Source organism: Phodopus roborovskii, unplaced genomic scaffold (assembly GCF_943737965.1).
Source record: "Phodopus roborovskii unplaced genomic scaffold, PHOROB, whole genome shotgun sequence".
Taxonomy (NCBI): Eukaryota; Metazoa; Chordata; class Mammalia; order Rodentia; family Cricetidae; genus Phodopus; species Phodopus roborovskii.
The window spans coordinates 32847930-32865993 of record NW_026126517.1 but is presented as its reverse complement, the minus strand read 5'-3'; the positions used below and the strand labels follow the sequence as shown (position 1 = coordinate 32865993).

General features: G+C 53.1%; 1 protein-coding gene across 2 annotated transcripts in view; it reads right to left on the bottom strand.

Annotated features, from left to right (window-relative positions):
* Positions 1-1877: 1877 nt before the first annotated feature.
* Pstpip1 (proline-serine-threonine phosphatase interacting protein 1) overlaps positions 1878-18064 on the bottom strand; it is a 38999-nt gene continuing 22812 nt past the window's right edge. Inside the window, exons 2-15 of one of the 2 annotated variants that reach the window (XM_051197517.1) lie at positions 16197-16297; positions 15613-15687; positions 10882-10916; positions 10604-10710; positions 8001-8063; positions 7463-7561; positions 6836-6881; positions 6020-6099; positions 5518-5616; positions 4744-4840; positions 3997-4087; positions 3199-3254; positions 2831-2964; positions 1878-2145 (exon numbers count right to left, since the gene is read on the bottom strand). In XM_051197517.1, the coding sequence (XP_051053474.1) occupies positions 2014-2145; positions 2831-2964; positions 3199-3254; positions 3997-4087; positions 4744-4840; positions 5518-5616; positions 6020-6099; positions 6836-6881; positions 7463-7561; positions 8001-8063; positions 10604-10710; positions 10882-10916; positions 15613-15687; positions 16197-16297 (1215 nt within the window). In that variant the 3' untranslated portion in view covers positions 1878-2013. The remainder of the gene's footprint in view (positions 2146-2830; positions 2965-3198; positions 3255-3996; positions 4088-4743; positions 4841-5517; positions 5617-6019; positions 6100-6835; positions 6882-7462; positions 7562-8000; positions 8064-10603; positions 10711-10881; positions 10917-15612; positions 15688-16196; positions 16298-18064) is intronic. The other variant, XM_051197518.1, reaches the window with a different exon arrangement.

Genomic DNA, 18064 nt, shown 5'->3' with positions numbered 1-18064 from the left:
CTGGCTATTAAAAGTGGCAACCCCTTGCTTTTAAGTAGTGTTTGACTAGTAACTTTAGAGGTAGCAGTTTGCATAAGGCCTGCTGCACCCTTCCTGGTGATGGATATCACTGAGGCTTGCCTGAGTCTGCCCAAGGGTAGTCAGAGACCTTCGCTCTGGCAGGAGAGCACGAGCCATGGTCTCCCTTCTACTGCCGTCTTTGAGCCGCCCTCTGACAGGGAGAGGCTGCAGTTACTTATGCAGAGTTATGCCAGCTCCTTCTTCTGGCACTGTCTTCCTGTGTAGTTGGTTCCCAGCCACTGACATGATCTGATCCACAGGAGAACAGGGAATCTGCAGGGTGCAGTGAAGCTGACTAGAATTCGTCTGTGGGCTTATTTCCCTCTGGTATAAATTGAGATCCAAGCATTGCTTTGTTTTCTCTGGCTGCCTGGAGAGCAGGCTGCTTATCCACCACCCAATGGGGCCCATCAACACTGCAGTACCTGTCAGAGATGATGATAAATATCTAGGCCAAAGGTTTTTTAAAAAAAATCTTTGCAGTGGAATGGGATGATCAATCAAGATGACAAGGTAGTTTCAAGGAATAAAGCAGGCTGTGATATAGCTACCCCAGAAGTCAGTCTGTACTCTGCCTGTCCCACCCACCCCTACTCCCACCCCCCACCTAGGGAAGACCTGCCCACTTCGAAAGGGTTAGGTCAAATTAGGCCAGAGTTTACAGCTCTCTTCCCATCCATTTCTACGTCCACCAGAATTCTCTAGGTCACTTTGCTGAGCAGCCTTCATCCTGTAGGCAAGCACAGACCAGTAGGACGAGGGTGGCCAGGGTACCTTCCTGTTTTTCTGGCCCAAGTGGACTTGTCATTTGCTAGCTTTGCTTCCTTCATGGGAGAGACCAAGCCCTGGACTAAGTCACTCTCCAAACATTCCTATGTGCAGATCTGATGTGTCACAGGTGTGTTCATGATGAGGGAAATAACATTTCCAAAGGATGTCAACATCATCTGGTTCTTTCCATGGCTCAGAGCCCTCTTCCATTCTGTCTGCCACAAACCTGCCCCCCTTCCCCCCTCCCCCCAGCAACAGCCTGGCCTCAGCTCAGAGCTCTGGTTCCAGAGAGCTGCTTGAGGTCTTTGTACCCTGAAATTGATGAGAGACCACAGAACAGCCTCAAAAGGCCCAGCCTTGTCACAGGCATGCTTGCTTAAGCCCCCCTTTGTGCTCCAGTGAGAAGGATTGGAGAATGGAGGCAGGCATTGGTGGTAAACAGGAAGGGCCCTTTCCAGCAACCCCCTCCTCCTCTCCAGACCAGTGTTTGCTCACAGTTTTGTCTCTGGCACCTGACATTTGCCTAGGTACATGGGTAGGCAGGCAGTGTCTGTGAGTAAGCCACAGGCCCACAGCTCACACAGGTGATAGGGCATGTCCAGGGAGGGGCACTGAGGGAGGAGTTTCCTCCGGTAGATGGTAACGGGGTGGTGGGCACTGAAGGGCAGTACGCCATGACCCTGAGTGTTTTCCCCAGAGCTGCCTCTGGACCCATCAGTTATTTCTAGTCCCCAACAGTGTCCCCTAAGTATGCCATGCCTTATGTTCACATGTTTGCTTCTGTGCCCTACGTCCCTTCCACCGGAAGCCTGATCTCATTCTGCATCCCTCCTGAGCCACTCTGCAGCCTCACCCACCTGCATCTAACTGGCTGTCCCAGGTATCAGTGTAGCTCTGGCACCTGGGAGCTTCAGACACCCGGGTCCAGGCCTCTCCCCTCTGCTCCTAGCTGACACTACCACTGAAGGCTTGTCTGCAAGTGGCAGAGCTCTGTTCTCCCAAACGCTCCACACTCTGCCTTCTGAATTGAGCCCCTGGACACTGCAGGAAGAGCATGCCCCTTTATTTCTTCTGGAAGAAAGTCACTGGAAGTAGCCAGCACACATCCCCATGAGTCCTGGGCAGTGGTGAGAACGGTCTTAATCTCACCATGAGGGAAGAAGTATGGGTACTAGTCTTTCCTCAGAGCTTCTCCAAGTAGGATCCAGGGACAAAGCCACGCTGTCCATTCCGTTCCACTGTCCACCAGCCATCCTCTCCTTCTGAGATGACCACCAGAATGTCTCCTGCAGAAATGTCCAGCTCATCGGAATTCTGGGCAAGAAATAGTAAGTGCATGAGTGGACTCTAGTCGGACACCAGCCCCACCTTGGCAGCCCATGTATGTTTGTCTCCTAAGGTGAACAGTCTGCTGAGTCTGCTCAGGCCTCCAGGGTGGTTTCTTTGGAGGTAGACAGTCTGTGGGGTTCCCCAAGAGACTTGGCCTCCTAACTCGCTCAGGTTGTCATGGAGACCTCCTATCCTGGACTGCTCAAACCACTGTAGCATCTCAAAGGCATTTGTCATACCCCAAGGGCAAGCAAGCTCTCTCATACTTAACTACACAGCCATCTACTGTCACCTGAGTACCCCACTACTCTACAGGCCTGAATCCCTGAATGCGACCTCAGTGCAGCCCACATCCAGCCTGCCTACACTCATGGGTATATTCAGGGCCTGCCGCTTCAGCCAGGGCTGGCATTGGATCCATCTCTGCAGCTGTCCTGCGACTGCCCTGATCACTTTCTCCAAGGATGTCGTTCTAGGACTTTTTTTGGCCATTGTGGGTCTTGGGGTCCACAGCAGCCCTGAGCTGTCAGCCTTTGTGGACCTCCATGTATGCAGATTCATGCAGCTAGTAGCCCAGCAGATGTTTACTGAACTCCCCTAATCTCTGATGCTAGTCTAAGTGCTCACACCCAGGCATGAGCGCCCTCGAGCTGGAGAGCGAAGGCCTCACCTGTGCTGTGTAGTCATAGAGCGCCCGGTAGTCCTGGGCCGATGCCTCATGGTTCCCCTGTGTTGCCTGCACAGCGATGGCTGCATAGACCAACTCTTTCCGCTCAGGAGTGGGAGCCAGAGTGTCTGTGGAAGCTGAGAGCAGGGTGAGACTGCAATTATCCCCCTCTCTGAGGACAGTGGTCTCTGGAGACTGCTGGGGTGGGTGGGGCTTGATCCTACCATCCTCCCTGCTCTTGGACAGTTTACCTTTCCCTTCGGGACATTAGTGCACCATCTGTGCTGCTAGGTGGGAGGCCTCTCCTCCCCACTGGGGTCTTAGGTGGAAGACATGTCCCCTGTCCCGCTATCCCCTCCCCTGTCATTTACCAGCAGGTGGTTGAGAAGACGTGGTCTTGGGACTTCCGTGCAGTAGCCCAGAGAACCTGGAGGAAGAGGGGAAGGCCTTGCGGAACCTCACGGGAAGCAGAGGGACTGGTTGGAATTCTCGGCACTCAGGGACCTCGCTGGCCTGTGGCCACCCCACCGGCCATTCTTGGCAGTCCCTTCATCCCTTCATCCCCAGCACCCTCCTCCCATACACCTCTGGTCATCTCAACACCTGCAGCCAGCAGGGCCCTATACCCAGGAGAAACCTCCCTGGAGGGAGGGAGAAGCTGCCTTTAAAGTTCTCCCACTCATTTTACTAGGCCCAGACAGTTTGAGCCAAGCAGGTCTTCCTTTCCTTGGTCCCATGGTGACTAGACCAGGTCACTCACAGGGCACACAACTAGGATCCTGGCACCTGATGACAGCCAGGCCAGAGAGGTGGCTCTGTGAAAACTTGGTGAATTCTCCAAATGTCTTGGGCTTTGGGCCACTTTTAAACCACTTGGAGAGTGCTACCGATGCCTGACAGTTAAGACACTATCCTGCCTCACAGTGAGGCCAAAGGGCCAAGGGAGCCAGATGAGGCACTTGCCCAGGACCAGCATAGTCACTGGTGAGTAATTGCAATGTGAGTGATTAGCACTTGGATCCTCTTGGACTGAGGGCTCCCTGAGGGAAGTTTGATCATGGAATAGCTCTGTGGAATGCCCTGTACCTGGACAGGGCACCAGACTGACCAGAGCTGTTCAGTCATGAGATGTGGGAGAGTTCTGACTATTCAGTCCATCATTGTCTCACCTCTTTATCACACCACAGGATGGCTGGACACTAGGGCTACCAATTAGTGGGGTGACCTCCCGGTCATAGTAGTTCTGATATGGCACCGGAGCTGTAGAGAGAAAATGTGCCAGGCTGGCCGGATTGTACCTGGCCACACTTGCCCGTTATGGCCCTGGACCAAAATTGTTTTGGTTTTTTGAGACAGGGTGCCCTGGCTGTCCTGGGAGACTCTGTAAACCAGGTTGGTCTCAAATTCACGGAGATCCACCTGCCTCTACCTCTGCCTCCCAGGCACTGTGTGTAGATAAGTATGCATTCGTGTGGAAGCTAGAGGTGCGGATTCCCTGGAGCTGCAATTGCAGACAGTTGTGAGCTGCCTGATGTGGGTGCTGGAAACGGAATGGCTCCTCTGTAAGAGCAATAGACGCTCGTAACCGGCGAGCCATCTCTCCAGCCCAGAATTCTGGATTCATGGTTTTATACAACTAGACAGGTCAGGTCATTTGTGCAGACCACTCTACTGGTACCTCCTTAAAATTTTCCTGCCTCCTCCCTTGCTCCTGAGAACACTAGTTCACTCAGCTCTGTTCCTTTTAAACTTTAAGGGAAATAAGCCAAGAGCCTAGTCCTAGAATATACTGTCCCCCAGTCTACATGTGGCCAACTCCACCCAATAGGGAAGCATGAGCCACACCAGCCTGGGCCAAGTCTAAAGCCAGCCAGGCCTGGTTCCAGGAGCTAAGCTGCCCTCAGGCTGGGTCTTACCTGGGGGCTCTCTGCCAGTGCTCTTGGACTGGATGAAGCCATTGATGTCGCTGTCCACATTACAGCCTTCAAGTGTCAGCCGTACTTCTTCATAGAGCTGCAGGTAGGAAATGAAAAAGGTTGTGTCCAGGCTTCACCCCAAATCTGCCCTTGCCATCATCACCTTGATGCCTAGCCTTGCTATATAGTTCAGGCTCGGTGCTGGGATGTCAGGCCTGCCAGAGCAATTAGAGACCTGGCTGATATTCTGAAGTTTCCTGAATACCTGAGCTCAGAGCCCCGGGCAGAGACCCATGGTGTAACCGGTTTTAAGATGGGGGACTCAAAAAAAAAAAAAAAAAAAAAAAAAGGGAAGTGGCAAAGCAAGGTCACTCTAAAGCTGGGCCCACACTTGTTGCTGCCCCTAGGATGCCCCCAAGGATCAGGTGGCTTGTGGGCAGGAGTGATCGGAGCTGCCTGGGTAGTAGACTCCTGACCTGGCCAGCCCCGAGTGTTAGGCTCTGTGAGGAGATAGAGACCCTGAGAGAGCTATAGGGAAGGAGCATGAGAGAACCTAGACCAGGTTCCCACAGCAAGTCTCTGCTGTGTTGGAAAGAGTGGGCGGACACAGCCCTGAAGGGGCAGATGCAGGGAACCACAGGAGTACAATTTTCCGAGGCTTGGAGACCAGGCCAGGGGCCCTGTCCAACTCTTGTGAACTGCAGAGGTCTGGGGAGATGCTGGCAGGCCCCAGAGGACCCCATCTCACCAAGCTGCCCTTCTCCCAGCACACACCTCATCATCTTTGACACATTGCATGGAGAGCTGGTTGCAGTGTACCCACAGGGCATTACGGAGGATGGTCAGCCTGTCAAACTCCTGCAGCTGGAAGGCCTGTGGGGGAGGAAAGGTTGTGGGGCCAGCCCCACCACAGCTTAGCTAGGAGACCAGTGCAGACCACTCTGCTGCGGTCAAGTCTAGCAAAGACAGCCCTGTAGGTCCCTTGTCCTAGAAGGGAGGCTGGCAGAACCTAGTGAGGCACAGGACTCTCCTGGCTCTGTCCATTGGTAGGATGCAGGGTGGGCTTTGAGGTCATTGTGGGCTTATGAAGAATAAATCTCTGCAGATAAGGGATCCAGGGCATAGGACACATAGTGAGTGCTGGGGACAGACCCCAGGCACTAGCCAAGCAGGTAACTTAGAAGCAGAATGAAGGAGTCCCATCCCCTACTCCAGCTGCCCACAGATAGAGCAGGGGTGTATGCAGAGGAGCAGGCTGCTTGCCTGGGCCACTTGCCTCACAGGTGGTCCGGTGTTCCTGCTCCCATTCAGTCCTCGCTCTCTCCAGCTGCTCAATATTTTGCCTGTACAGTCGCTCTACAAGCACAGGGGACCCTTAGGCAGGCCTGGTAGCCTGGCCCTTTCCTGAAGGTTTCCATGACAGGATCGCTTCTGTTTTCCACTCTTGCAGAGACCCACCCAGCACAACTTCCCCCAAATCCTGGGAGCCCCCTCCCCAAGAGGACTGGCAGGCTACTGGTCAATACACACAGCGGCCACACTGCCCTGCTGTGCTCTGAGGCCAAGGGCTGGAGCAGAAGTTCTGTATATACAGAGTTCTGCTCCATCCTGTGTTCCATGGTAAACTTTACACATGGTAAACTGAGGCTCAAGGAGAACCTCTACAAGCTGCTGTACTACAGCAAGCTAGAATCACAACATGGTCATCTGGCGCCTGCTGAGAGAGCAGCAGGTGTGGAGCGGTGAACGGGAGGAAGGATCCGCCCCTGGGATGGGAGGACAGCTGAACACGAGCATTTGCCACTGAGTGTGTGAGATGAAGGGATGTGGCCCTGTGGATCTCAGGCTCCGAAACCCAACGGCTTGGGTTCAAATGCTGACCACCACTTAATGGCTGTGTGACATCTTTGTGTCTGCATTTCCTTAGGTTTAGAGGAAACAGTCATGAGTGTGTCTGTGGCTGAGGGAGAAACATGCAGAGTGACAAGGAGTGGCTCTGGAGAGCACACCTGGAGTGGCACACAGGGACACTGCTGCCATGTGGGAGAGCACCAGGCGAGGGAAGAGAAGAGCAGTGGCCAGGGCCTCGTACCTGCCTCTATGGCGGACTCCTTGCACTGCTTGGCTTTATTCTGGCTCTGAGGAGACAAAAGAGTGGCATTGACTTCCAGACCAGGAATCCTGGCACTGAAACTATGCAGGTGTGACTGGCACCCTCTGGCCACTCCAGGGACATCCAAGGGTGGGTGGGTGAATTGCTGCCGAGGGTACCAGGCTAGTTCCATGAAAAGGAATTTAAACAAACCGCGCCACCAGGAAACTTGAAAAATGCAGATGCTGAGACCCATGTGGCCTCTGCTGCATTGCTGCTCAGAACCCAGGCTTGGGTCAACCAGGATTCAAATCCTCCACAACCCCTTGCTCTGTCTGGAGCTCAGCTTTCCAGGCTGGGCAACAGGAGTTAAGGACCCTGAATGCTCAGTTACCCCTACCCTCCCTGGAGGTTGCCTGTGCTGCAGAGGACTTGTGCTCAAGAATGGCACTGGAGGACACCCATCGCACAGTGAGACGCTGAGAACTGGAAAGGGGTGAGCAGCTAGCGTGACCCCAGATACGCAAATTCAGGCAGGGATGGCAGCCCTTTCCTGCCTACCAACTACCCTGCATTGGGTGTCACAACATCCATCACCCCCACTCCCACCCCCAGCACCTTACATACCTTTTCTACTTGCTTCTGATGGCCATTGGCACTCACGCGCTCAAAGGCCTGCTCAGCATCATCTGCATCCCGGCACTTCTGGTCATACGCCTTCTTTGACTGAAAGTGCAGACAGGTGTGCCTGGGGTGTGTGGGTGTGTGTGTGTGTGTGTGTGTGTGTGTGTGTGTGTGTGCGCGCGCGCGCGCGCGCGCGCGCCCTATGTGGGGCCTCAGCGTGAGGCTCCCTAAGCCTAGGCCCCTCCTGTGGGGGGCTCTGGTGGAGTAGGCATCCTTCCCAGGGACAGAGATGTAAGGGCTGAAGCCTGTTCCCAAGGAGATTTCAGGCCCTTATACCTCTCAGATGTCCCTTCTCCCTGCTACTTCTGGACTCCTCAGCTGACCGTGTGGGTCACACTATGGACTTCTATGTGTACAGCTGCCCCTCTGTCTTCATGCAAGATCCTGAAGGACTTGGGCATCCAGCATATCCCCCCAATAGGTCAATATACATAGCAGACCGAGGCCTAAGGCAAGCCTGTCCCAGAGCCCTCCCATTTACCTCCATGGTCTTCTTGTAGAATGACAGCTTACTCTTCTGGACACGGTCCATGACGGCCTCATACTGCAGGAGACATGAGGCCTTGAGCTGGGGGCTCTGGCCTCAAGATGCTCCCCTATGCCAAGAGGATGGTTGTCCTTGTCCCTGGGACATTACACCCCTCCAAGCTCGTGTCCATGTCTACTCTCTCCTAGTTACTTCCTTCAAAACAGTACCACTCGGGTGTGGTATTGCACACCTTTAATCCCAGCATTTGGGAGGTTGTGGCAGGAGGATCTTTGAGTGTGAGGTCAGCCTGGTTTATATAGCAAGCTCCAGACCAGCCAAGGTTATATAGTGAGACCCTGTCTCAAACAAAAACACAATACACTCAGAACAGAAGGACAGAGAAGCTTAGGCTGGGGCTATGCCCACTGTTTCCTGACTTGGGCTCGCTCCAGCCAGGGAGCATCCTCACCTACACACAGATACTCACGAGTCCCGAGTCTTTCATTCCCAAACCACCACTTGCCAAAATCGTGTGTCACCCTCTCTCTCCACAGGGGGTGTATGTATATAGACCCAGTCAGGCTCAGGGAAGGAGCTGTTCTGACCACAAAGCTCATAGTAGCCCAGCCAGGTCTCCCTGCAGTAGGTTTTCCACATGCTCAGTGACAAGTCTCTAATCAGAGGGATCACCTGATCAAACACTCAAGGCCAGGCAGTTTCTGGAGCTAGCATGGGAGAGCCAGTTGAGATTCCTGTAAGCTTGAGGCTGTCCAGATGGGCAGACAAGGTGTGGTAGTGTAGTGAGATAGTTCTGTGGCACTGACCACGCCCATTGGGGGGATGGAGCCATGGGCGGAGTGACCTGTGGAAGGAGGTCGGAGGGGGCCAGGAAAGGCGCTCTCTTTCTGGCGTGACTCAGAAAGGAGAGGATCGGGTTGAATTTCCTGGTGTTCATCTGTCTAGGTTGTAAGTTATTTCTCCCTGAATAAACATCTATTCGGCCTACTTGTTTATCCTGATCCTTATTTACCGCGATATGGTAGCTTGAATATAATTGGTCCCCATGATATCTCATAGGGAGTGACACTATTAGGTATGTCACTGTGGGGGTGGGCTTTGAAGTTCTCAGTCAACTTCCTGTGGCCTACATATCAAGGCCTAGCTAGTACCACATCTGTCTGATGCTACCAAGCTTCCCATCATGATAATGAATGGAACATCTGAAACGGTAAGCAAATCACCCCAGTTAAATGTTTTCTTTGTAAGAGTTGCTGTGGTGGTGGTGGGGTCAACCCATACTTAACCTGACCTTTCCCATGTGCAGGCCTCCCCTCAAATTACGAGTATGTGGGGAGCATGGATGGAGTTAAAAATCAAGAAAGGGGCTAAGGGTTAGGGTAATGGCCTAGAAGCCCTGGGTTACACATCCAGTAAGCTTCTGGCAGGGGCATTTGGTGGACTTCAAGATCTACAGAGAAACCCTAGAACACAAGGTACACAATGAACTAAGTTAATGCCTTAGAGCCCTATTTGTGAAGGATCAAGTTCCCAAGGCAAGTGATGTCAGTAAGAGTATCTCGTACAAGAGAGAAAATGAGGCACCGGAAGGGAAAGGACCTTTCCTGGATCCCCAGATGCTGCTTGGCCCCAGCTCTGAAATTTAGCTGCTTACCCTCCAGGTGGGCCAGGTGCTCAGCCAATCAGAGTCACAGGCTTTGGAGAGTTGTTCCCTACCCCAGCCTTGCAGCCTCCCTGCAAAGCAACCCGAAACCTGAGCTTACACACTGCCTGCAGTGAGGTGCTCACTTCCTTCCAGTGTAGCCACTCCTTGTGGGGCACAGTGGGAAATGCTTCACATGCTTAGCTGCGCCTGAAGTCTGCCCTGCACCCTTAAACAGTGTCTTCCTCCTCCCTGCCGAGCAGCCCTGTAGAGTACTGGTCCCATGTCCACCTGTCTGCAGAACCAACAGTACTAATCCTCATGTTCAGGACCAACTCAAGTTGGATCCTCTGGACCTGATGCTGTCCTTGACCCTCTGCAGTCTAAAAAGTACGGTAGTCGAGCCCCACATTTTCCTCTTCCTGGCATGGCAGCCTCCATGGGACATTCTGTCCCAGAGCTAAGCCTTTATATAAACCTCATTGCTGTGGTTAGTTTCCATTGCCAACTTAAATCCCTAGGAAGACAGAGACCCTCAACTGAGGAATTGCTTCCATTGGATTGACCCATGGCGTGTCTGTAGCCCATTTTCTTGACTGTTAATAGGAGGGTCCAGCCCACTGTGGGCAGTAGTACCCTACGCTAGCTGGGCCTGAGCTATCTAGGAAATGTATCTTGACATGAGCATGGAAGCAAAGCCAGTAAGCATTCCTGGTGAGCCCTGCTTCAGTCCCTGCCCTAGCTGACCTCAGTGATGGATTGTGACATGGGAAGGCTAAGCCAATTAAACCTTTCTTCCCAAGTCAGTGTTTTATCACAGCACAGGAGAGCAAACTAGAATACACTCCTCCCTCTCATCAAACCATACATCCCAAATGGCCCCCAGAACAGGGGTGACCTCAGCTACCCTCCTTGGTCCCTGCCCTCCCTCCTTTAGTCTCCCATCCCTCTTTACCTTCTTCCGCTGCTCTTTCTGTCTCTCACGGAACTCCTCCAGGCTGCGCAGCTCCTCACGAAGGGCCAAGGCCAGTTGGATGTGTGCACTGCCCACATTCTCCGTCTCTAGGGTGACAGTGTGGCCTCTGCCTGGACCGGTTTGGCAATCTCACACTTCACCTCCCACCCCTCACATCTTCCATATAAAGTTGGACCACACCCAAGCACACACCCCAGTCACCCCTGGGAGAGGTGGGCCCTATAGCCCTGCCGCTATAGGGGATGGTTGGAACTTACGCTGCTTCAGGGAGTCAAAGGAGGTCCTCAGGGAACTGCAAAACAGAAGTTCAGGTCAGCAGACAGGCATGCTGCAAAAACCTGAAGTCCTGCCTGGCCTATGGCACTTTTATTTTGGAGGGAGGGTCCCAAGCCGTATACACTACCTCTGGATGCAAGGGACCCTTTGGCTATGGTCATCGTTAATGTAAACCCAAAACTGGCATTATAGAAAACAAAGTTGCCTTTGCAAATTACAAAGCAGACCTTGGTATGGCGGGAAAGAAGTCATCCACCCTCACTCCCTGCTTCTGTTTGCACACCTAGAGAAGAGGGGTGGGTCTCAGGAAGCTCCCTGCCCTCTCTGAGACCTCCCCTCCAGGGCAGGGACCTAGTCTAGTGCTTCTGTAACCCACTGCTGATAGCAAGAAGCTGAAGCAGGGGAATGGCCTTTGACTGCTCCTTCCAGCAGGTGACCTGGAAGGCAAATGGAGAGGGTGGGCAGGGTCACAGGCAGGGAGAGCTATGGCATCGGACTGCTCCAGGGAGGGCCCCAGGGGGAAGGAAAGGAAGAGGCTACACAGGACATAAGAGCCCAACAGTGCTCAAACAGGAGGGGGTGCTACAGAGCTATTGCAAGCACCTGAGGGGCGGGGTGGCACAGCTTGGAGTTCTAGTACTCGGGCAGCAGAGGAAGAAAGCCACAAGTTCAAGGCCATCCTGGATTACACACTAAGCCTCTGTCTCAAACACCCCACCCCCATTCCCAGAGATTTCCACAGGGCTTGGTTTACTTGAACCTTATTTTAAAATTGCTTCCTAAGTATAAGCATGCCCCAAATAACAAATGATGGACACCCGACTAAAGAGCTGTCACTAAATGCTGGGAGTAGCAGAATCCAGTGCCCTGTATTCTGTCTGGCAACCTTGTTTGCCCCAGAGCGTGGTGATGCTGGGTGTTGAGCTGAGGTGCCAGCACTCCCACCCCAGACACACTGCTGTTTATCAGTGTGTACAGGGAGCCTGGGGCAGATACAGGAACCACAGGTACAGCCCACGGAGGGAGCAGGGCCTTTGAAGGGCATGAGGTGTGTTCAGATAGTGGTGTAGAGATCAGGCCACCTCCTACTGTGGGCTTCCATACACAACAGCAACCAGTTAGTTGTGCTGGAGTGGAAAACTGACGCTGGAGCATGGCAGGCTCACTAGAAACACAGTCTTTCACCGTCTCTCTGCAGAGCGCTCTCCTGCCCCCTGGTGGTAAAATTGCCACATGACACCCATCTCATACTGAGCCCCACCTGCCTGTGCTTAGGGGTAGAACAGATAATGTTCCTCTTCTGCTTGGACAGTTGGGGAAACTGAGGCCAAGGAGGAGTGGCAACCTGTCAGGACCGCTGAAGGAGGATGATGGGGTCCTCTTGCTCAAAATGACAAAGCCACAGAGCAGCCCTAGCAGCCTAGGAGCCATCAGCCAGACAGATGTGCAGGCCTCTGCCAGTGACCTGACACTGACCACTCTCCAGGGGCTGCTGACACCGTATGAGAATGGCTAGCTTGCCTCAAACCCACAAGCCAAGATACCTGGTAATTGCCATTTATAGATAAGGAAACTGACAGAGGCAAAAAGCCACCCCACAGCCAAATCTCAAGGCTAAGGCCTGGAGCGATGGCCCAGGGGTTCTTGGGGTTAAGAGCACATTCTGCTCTTGCAGAGGACCTACGTTTGTTTCCCAGGCAGCTCATACCCCTGTGACTCCAGCTCCAGAGGCCTGACACCTCTGGCCTCCATGGACACCTGCACACATCCACATGGATATACAAACACATTTTTAACAAACCTTAAAAGCAAAATGTCAAGGCCAGCCTTCCACTTTGCAGAGGAAGGCAGGGGATATCTGCTGTGGTGACCCACTTTCTCTGGCGTGACAGGGGTCTGTCATCTACCACCAGTCCAGGCAATGCTTCCTGAGGACCTTTGGCTTGGCTCTCAGAAGACTCACTCAGAAAATCCAGGCTGGAATCTAGTTTCATAGTGTAAGTGTCCCCTCACAAAGCATGCACCACACTACGTCTCTCCATCTTAGCACCCCGACCCTTGGCCATCTCCCAGTTGGAAGCAGGCCTTGTGCCTACAGGAAGCTGGTTGGGGACAGGGTTACCACCCTTCTCAATGGCACCTTTACTGTGAGCTTAGTGGAGCAGAGATCATCGCACACACGCACGCATCCCCTGGCAGGAGAATCTCAGCATCTAGGTTTCTGAGGGTGAAGCTGGGGTGGGCCTTAAAGTGCCCCTGGTCTATCATTGCTCATCTGGAACCACAGAGAGGTTCACAGAAAACTAGCCTAGCTCTACTCCATCCTCTGAGGTGCCCTTCCTGGGGCAACAAGAGGAGAGGGGAGGAAGTGACCACTTCCTGGGCAAGGTAGGGGTTTGGGCAAATCCAGAGAACCTAATAGGGATTGGTAGAGAGAAAGGGTGACAGTGGCCAAAGAACCCTCTGCAAGGCTGGTCATGGGGTGAGGACAGTGACAAGCTCCTGCAATAGCTAGGCTGTCCTTAAACACGTAGGAGCTTGTCGGGTTCACTGGTGTAGCATGTGAATGAGGTGTGAGAAAACTCATTTTAAGATGTGACTAAAACTGCCTTTCATTTATTGTTATTTCATTTATTATTACCAGGGGCCTGAGCCCCTGGTTCTGTGAGATGCAAGCTAGTGTGAAGCCAGGACTCCAGGCAATAATGCTGGTTTTAGGGCCTCAGAAGGGGAGGCAGCCAGTAGAATTCTTAGTGTGGGTTATTGATGAAGCCCCTTCACCCCAAGCCTTTCCATCTACTCAACTCTGCTCTCCTGTCTTACAGGCAGAGGGGACTGGGTGTTGGAGGGTGGCCACCAGCCCGGCCCTTTTACAGACCAACACTTTCCACCCACAAGTGTCTGTGACAAGAGCTGGGGACCCACTCACATTCCCTGCTGAAGGACTAGCCTGGGGGGGCAATGTTGGTAATAGGGTAATAAGGACAACATGGGGCTTTGTCTTCCCCTGTGTGCCCCCCAACCCCTGCTAGCAGACCAGTCAACAAGTTCAGGGCTGGATCAGGACATTTTGTGGTTCAATCAATCATCCCTTTGTTCAAACTGACCCCCACAAAGGCACCCAAGGCCCCTAGCCTGGCAAGAGACTAGGTTTAGGGGTTTTGAGTACCCTCTCTGCATTGCAGGGCTCTTTCTCTGTTTGCCTTGCTGTGTGCACGTTCGTTTGTTTTTCAAGACAAGGCTTCTCTGTGCAACCTTGGCTGTCCTGGACCTCGCTCTGTAGACCAGGCTGGTCTTGATTAAAGGTGTGTGCCACTGTCTCCTGGCTAGCTGTATGCACTTAACAAAAGCCTTCCTGTAGCAGTTGATTCTGTCTGCCAGGTCAGAAATCTTCCCTGCTGCTACCTGTCATGTTCCAGATTCTTCCTGTTCTTTAAGTCCTTAACTGCCAGAGAAATGAACCTGACCTAGATCCCTAAGACTAGCAACACTACCAAGAGCCCTCCAGGTTGGAATGGAGGGGATGACCCTGTCTGGCCAAGCTCTTGACAGTGAGGCAATCTGGAGGTCCTCTTGGAGGAGATGCTGCAAAGCACTAAAGAAAAGGAGGTGATCAGATATCAGGGTTTGTGTTCTTGAACTTCCTTGGCATCTGGGTCAGGACATATAGCAGATAGATACTCCATAAATGCTCACGGAGGACACAGACAACAGACACTTGGTCCACAGTTAGAGAAACAGTGCCACACGGGACAGCAACATCACTTCCTGAATGCTCCCATGTGTGGGGTTTCAGCAGGGCCTGCAGGCGGCACAGCTCCGAGAAAGAATGTAAGCTCCACCCCATTGTGCAAAGGTGCTGTGTATGCAGGTATTGTCACATCTTTTGAGTCTTTATCCACAAGTAGTCACGATGGAAATGCCCTCCCCTCTCCCACCCCAACTTTAGCCTGCTCTGGTCACTTATCTTGCTGGAGCCCCTGTGGGTTTACTTGCCCCTGGGGTACACCTTTGCATGAAGGCTACCCTCTAGAAGCCTGGCTCCCAGATCACTGTGCAGCATCCCCCACAGTCACAGAACTGGGGCCAAACTGAGCCAACGGCTTAGAAAGCCCAACCAGCACTTCTGCTCAAGTAAGCAGCATTAAGTTCACCTGCAGTATGGAGGGGCAGCTGCGGGAAGGGGGGGCAAGTCTACAGAGACCCCACTGCTCAGTGAGCTCATCCTGCTCGTCACTGCAAGCTATCCACTTTCACAGACAGGGAGTTGGGGTTCCTGGGGTCGTACACAAAAGGCAGACACTGTCCCTGTAGCCTTCTATGAGTAAGAAGCAAGACTCACCCAGACCCTCAACTCCCACAACCACACATCTGCAGTGGGCAGGAGATTGGTGCCACCCCCTTCACAGGATACCTAGCTCAAACCCCATCATACTGTCAGTTGGTGGCATCTCCCACCCTGCTGACAGCCATGGGTGACTCAGAGCCCACCAAGCATGCTACATACAGACCGGAATAGGCCTGTCACCTGCCCTCCTGACTTGGGTGAAGGTGAGACCGGTGGTGCCGTGTACCCCGCTCTCCCCAGAGCATAAAGGAGTACAAGATGCTGACCTCAGGGTCCAGATGCTGTTGTCCAGTTTACCCCACTCAGAAAGCCCCCAAGCCAGAAGGTTCCTCAGAGCAGCAGGGGAAGCCCCCAGCACTCTTACTTGATCTCTGTCTGGCCACCAGCCTTGCGTGCAATCTGCAGCAGCTCCTTCCCGTACCTCTCTTCTGCCTGTGCCCTGCAAGGACAGAGAAAGCACTGTGTCGCTTCCGCCACTGTCGGCTGGCTATGGCCCCGAAATATGTGCAGGACCCATGTTCTCCCATCACATTTGGCCGGCAAAATGGCTACTGAAATAGTTGAGCTGTCTCCTCCTGAAGATAAATGTCAGTTAAAAACAGGCCTGTCCTAAGAATAGCTTGTGCATGAGCTGCCCCTTGGAGGAGGCCCAGTCCCAGGGGGAGACAACAGAGAGCTCTGGAGTGTGTGTGTGTAGGTGTATAGGTACCACAATGCATTTGTGGTTGTTGAAGGACAACTTTCCCCTCCTCTTTCCACTCCCTTTAGGATTTCATACATGTGCACACTTATATTCTACAGCGACACCAGGACAGCATCTGGAGATTCTGTCACTGCATCCCCTCTTGCTAGAGGAGGGGATTTGAACTCATGTCCCCATGCTGGGTTCTAGGGGGCATAAGCATTTCCCTCCCCATCTGCCCTGACCACCAGTCCAGCCCTGCTTACCTCTGCCTGAGCAGCTCCTCCACATCCTTGCACATCTTCCTGCCATCCAGCAGCCGCTGCAGCAGAACCTCATACCCCGTGTGGGCCGTGAAGTCCCTGCACTGCAACATCGGACACTCATGAGAACCAAGAACAGCAGGGACCTTGCTGACAACCTCTCAAGAACAGCCTCTCTCTGACCTCCAGGTCCCTGGTCAAGCACTTACAGGTTAGGCCTGGCCTCATGCTGGCACTCAGATGGAGGTCCCAGAAGACGCTGGATGGCTGAGAGGGTCCTACTGAGGCTCCATGATGACAGCCAGGCCCCAGATTCTTTCTAATTAAATGCCTGGTGTGGCTTATGCCCTATGACCTCATGACTTGAGCTAAGTAAGGAAGCATGTTCAGGAGGTAAAAGTGGTGGCATCCCCTGCTAGGGTCATCTCTTCTGGGAAGCAGATTACTTTGTGTGTCAAGCCAGTCCAGGTGACCCCTGACCACTTGTCTGCCACATTTCCCGTGGGTTCTAAACATGTCTGAGGCACCAGTGTAGGCAGCTGGAAGGCAGAGATAGAGTTCAAGGACCACAAAGAAGTTCCTAGAACGTCCCAAACCTAGGCATCCCACCCGCAACTCTCCTGGCTCCTATGTGGTTGACTACAGGCCATGGGTCCTGGAAGAGAGCAGAGAGGCATCTGTCTCCCTCACTGGAGTCTTGTACTCGTCAACCCTCCACCCTTGGGTGTTAGGATGGGAGATTTGGCCTACCTTGTCTGTCTTCATTGTTCCCTCAGACCCTCTCAAAGCCCCACTGACTGAAAAGAATCCCAGCTTCCCTGAATACATATCCCAAACCCAACCACAGAGCCTGTCAGAGGAATCTCTCTAGGGGTCACCCAAACTTAACCTGACCCTTCCCATGTGCTAGGCCTCCCCTCAAATTATAAGTGTGTAGGGAGCATGGATGGAGTTAAAACTCAGGAAAAGGACTGAGGGTTAGGGTGATGGCCTAGAAGCCCTGGGTTACACCTCCAGTATGCTTCTTGTATAGGCATTGGTGGACTTCAAGATCTACAGAGAATCAGATTTTGGAAAGAATACCGGGGGCATAAATATCCCCTCACCCCAGTCTTGGAAGTATTGCACCTCTCTGTAGGATTTCAGCCCCTAAGCTCATATTCCTTTCTCTGAGCAGCCTTGCAGGTCTGGGCCTAGGGTCAACTGGCCACTAAGCTATGGATCTACTAGGCCTTAGGTGGCTATGGGACACCCCAGCCTGAGAAACTTACCCCTGCACCCTGCTGCAGGCCCATTAGGGGCAGGCATGCTCCCCTCAAGTCTAGGCTGTTCCCTGAGCCAGGCTCTCGGTTTTTGTCTTTAAAGGTTAGCCACTTTTTTCTTTATGAGCTGAGGGCCCTGTTTCCCACTCTTGGCCTCTGCCCTCCCTGGGGACTCCCAAGTCAAAGTCTGTAGCAGTATGGGAAAAAGTGAGTCAGAAGCCACAGATACCCCGCCCTGTGGGGGGGTCACTGAGCTGGTGTTAGCATTCAGGCCACAAAACCACAGAACCCAGAGCTATGAAGAATCTGTCCAGTACCCCTCAGCCCTTAAGAACCTGAGCCCCAGAGAAGGGAAGGGCCTGCCTGGAGCCATATTACAAGCTAGAACCTAGCCTCTCAGAAGATGCTGGGAGGGCTAGCGGTCTATGTTTCCTCCCCCATGCCCAGTCCTGACTCTCTAGGGGGCTCTTTCGGTCCTCTGAGTCCCAGAGTAGAAAAGGAAAACCAACCAGACTCACACTGGCCATGCTGGAGGATGTGAAAGGCAGCAAGGGTCCCTGCAGCACAGGTCTTCAGGAGCCAGTGTCCACGACACCTACAGCAAGCTGG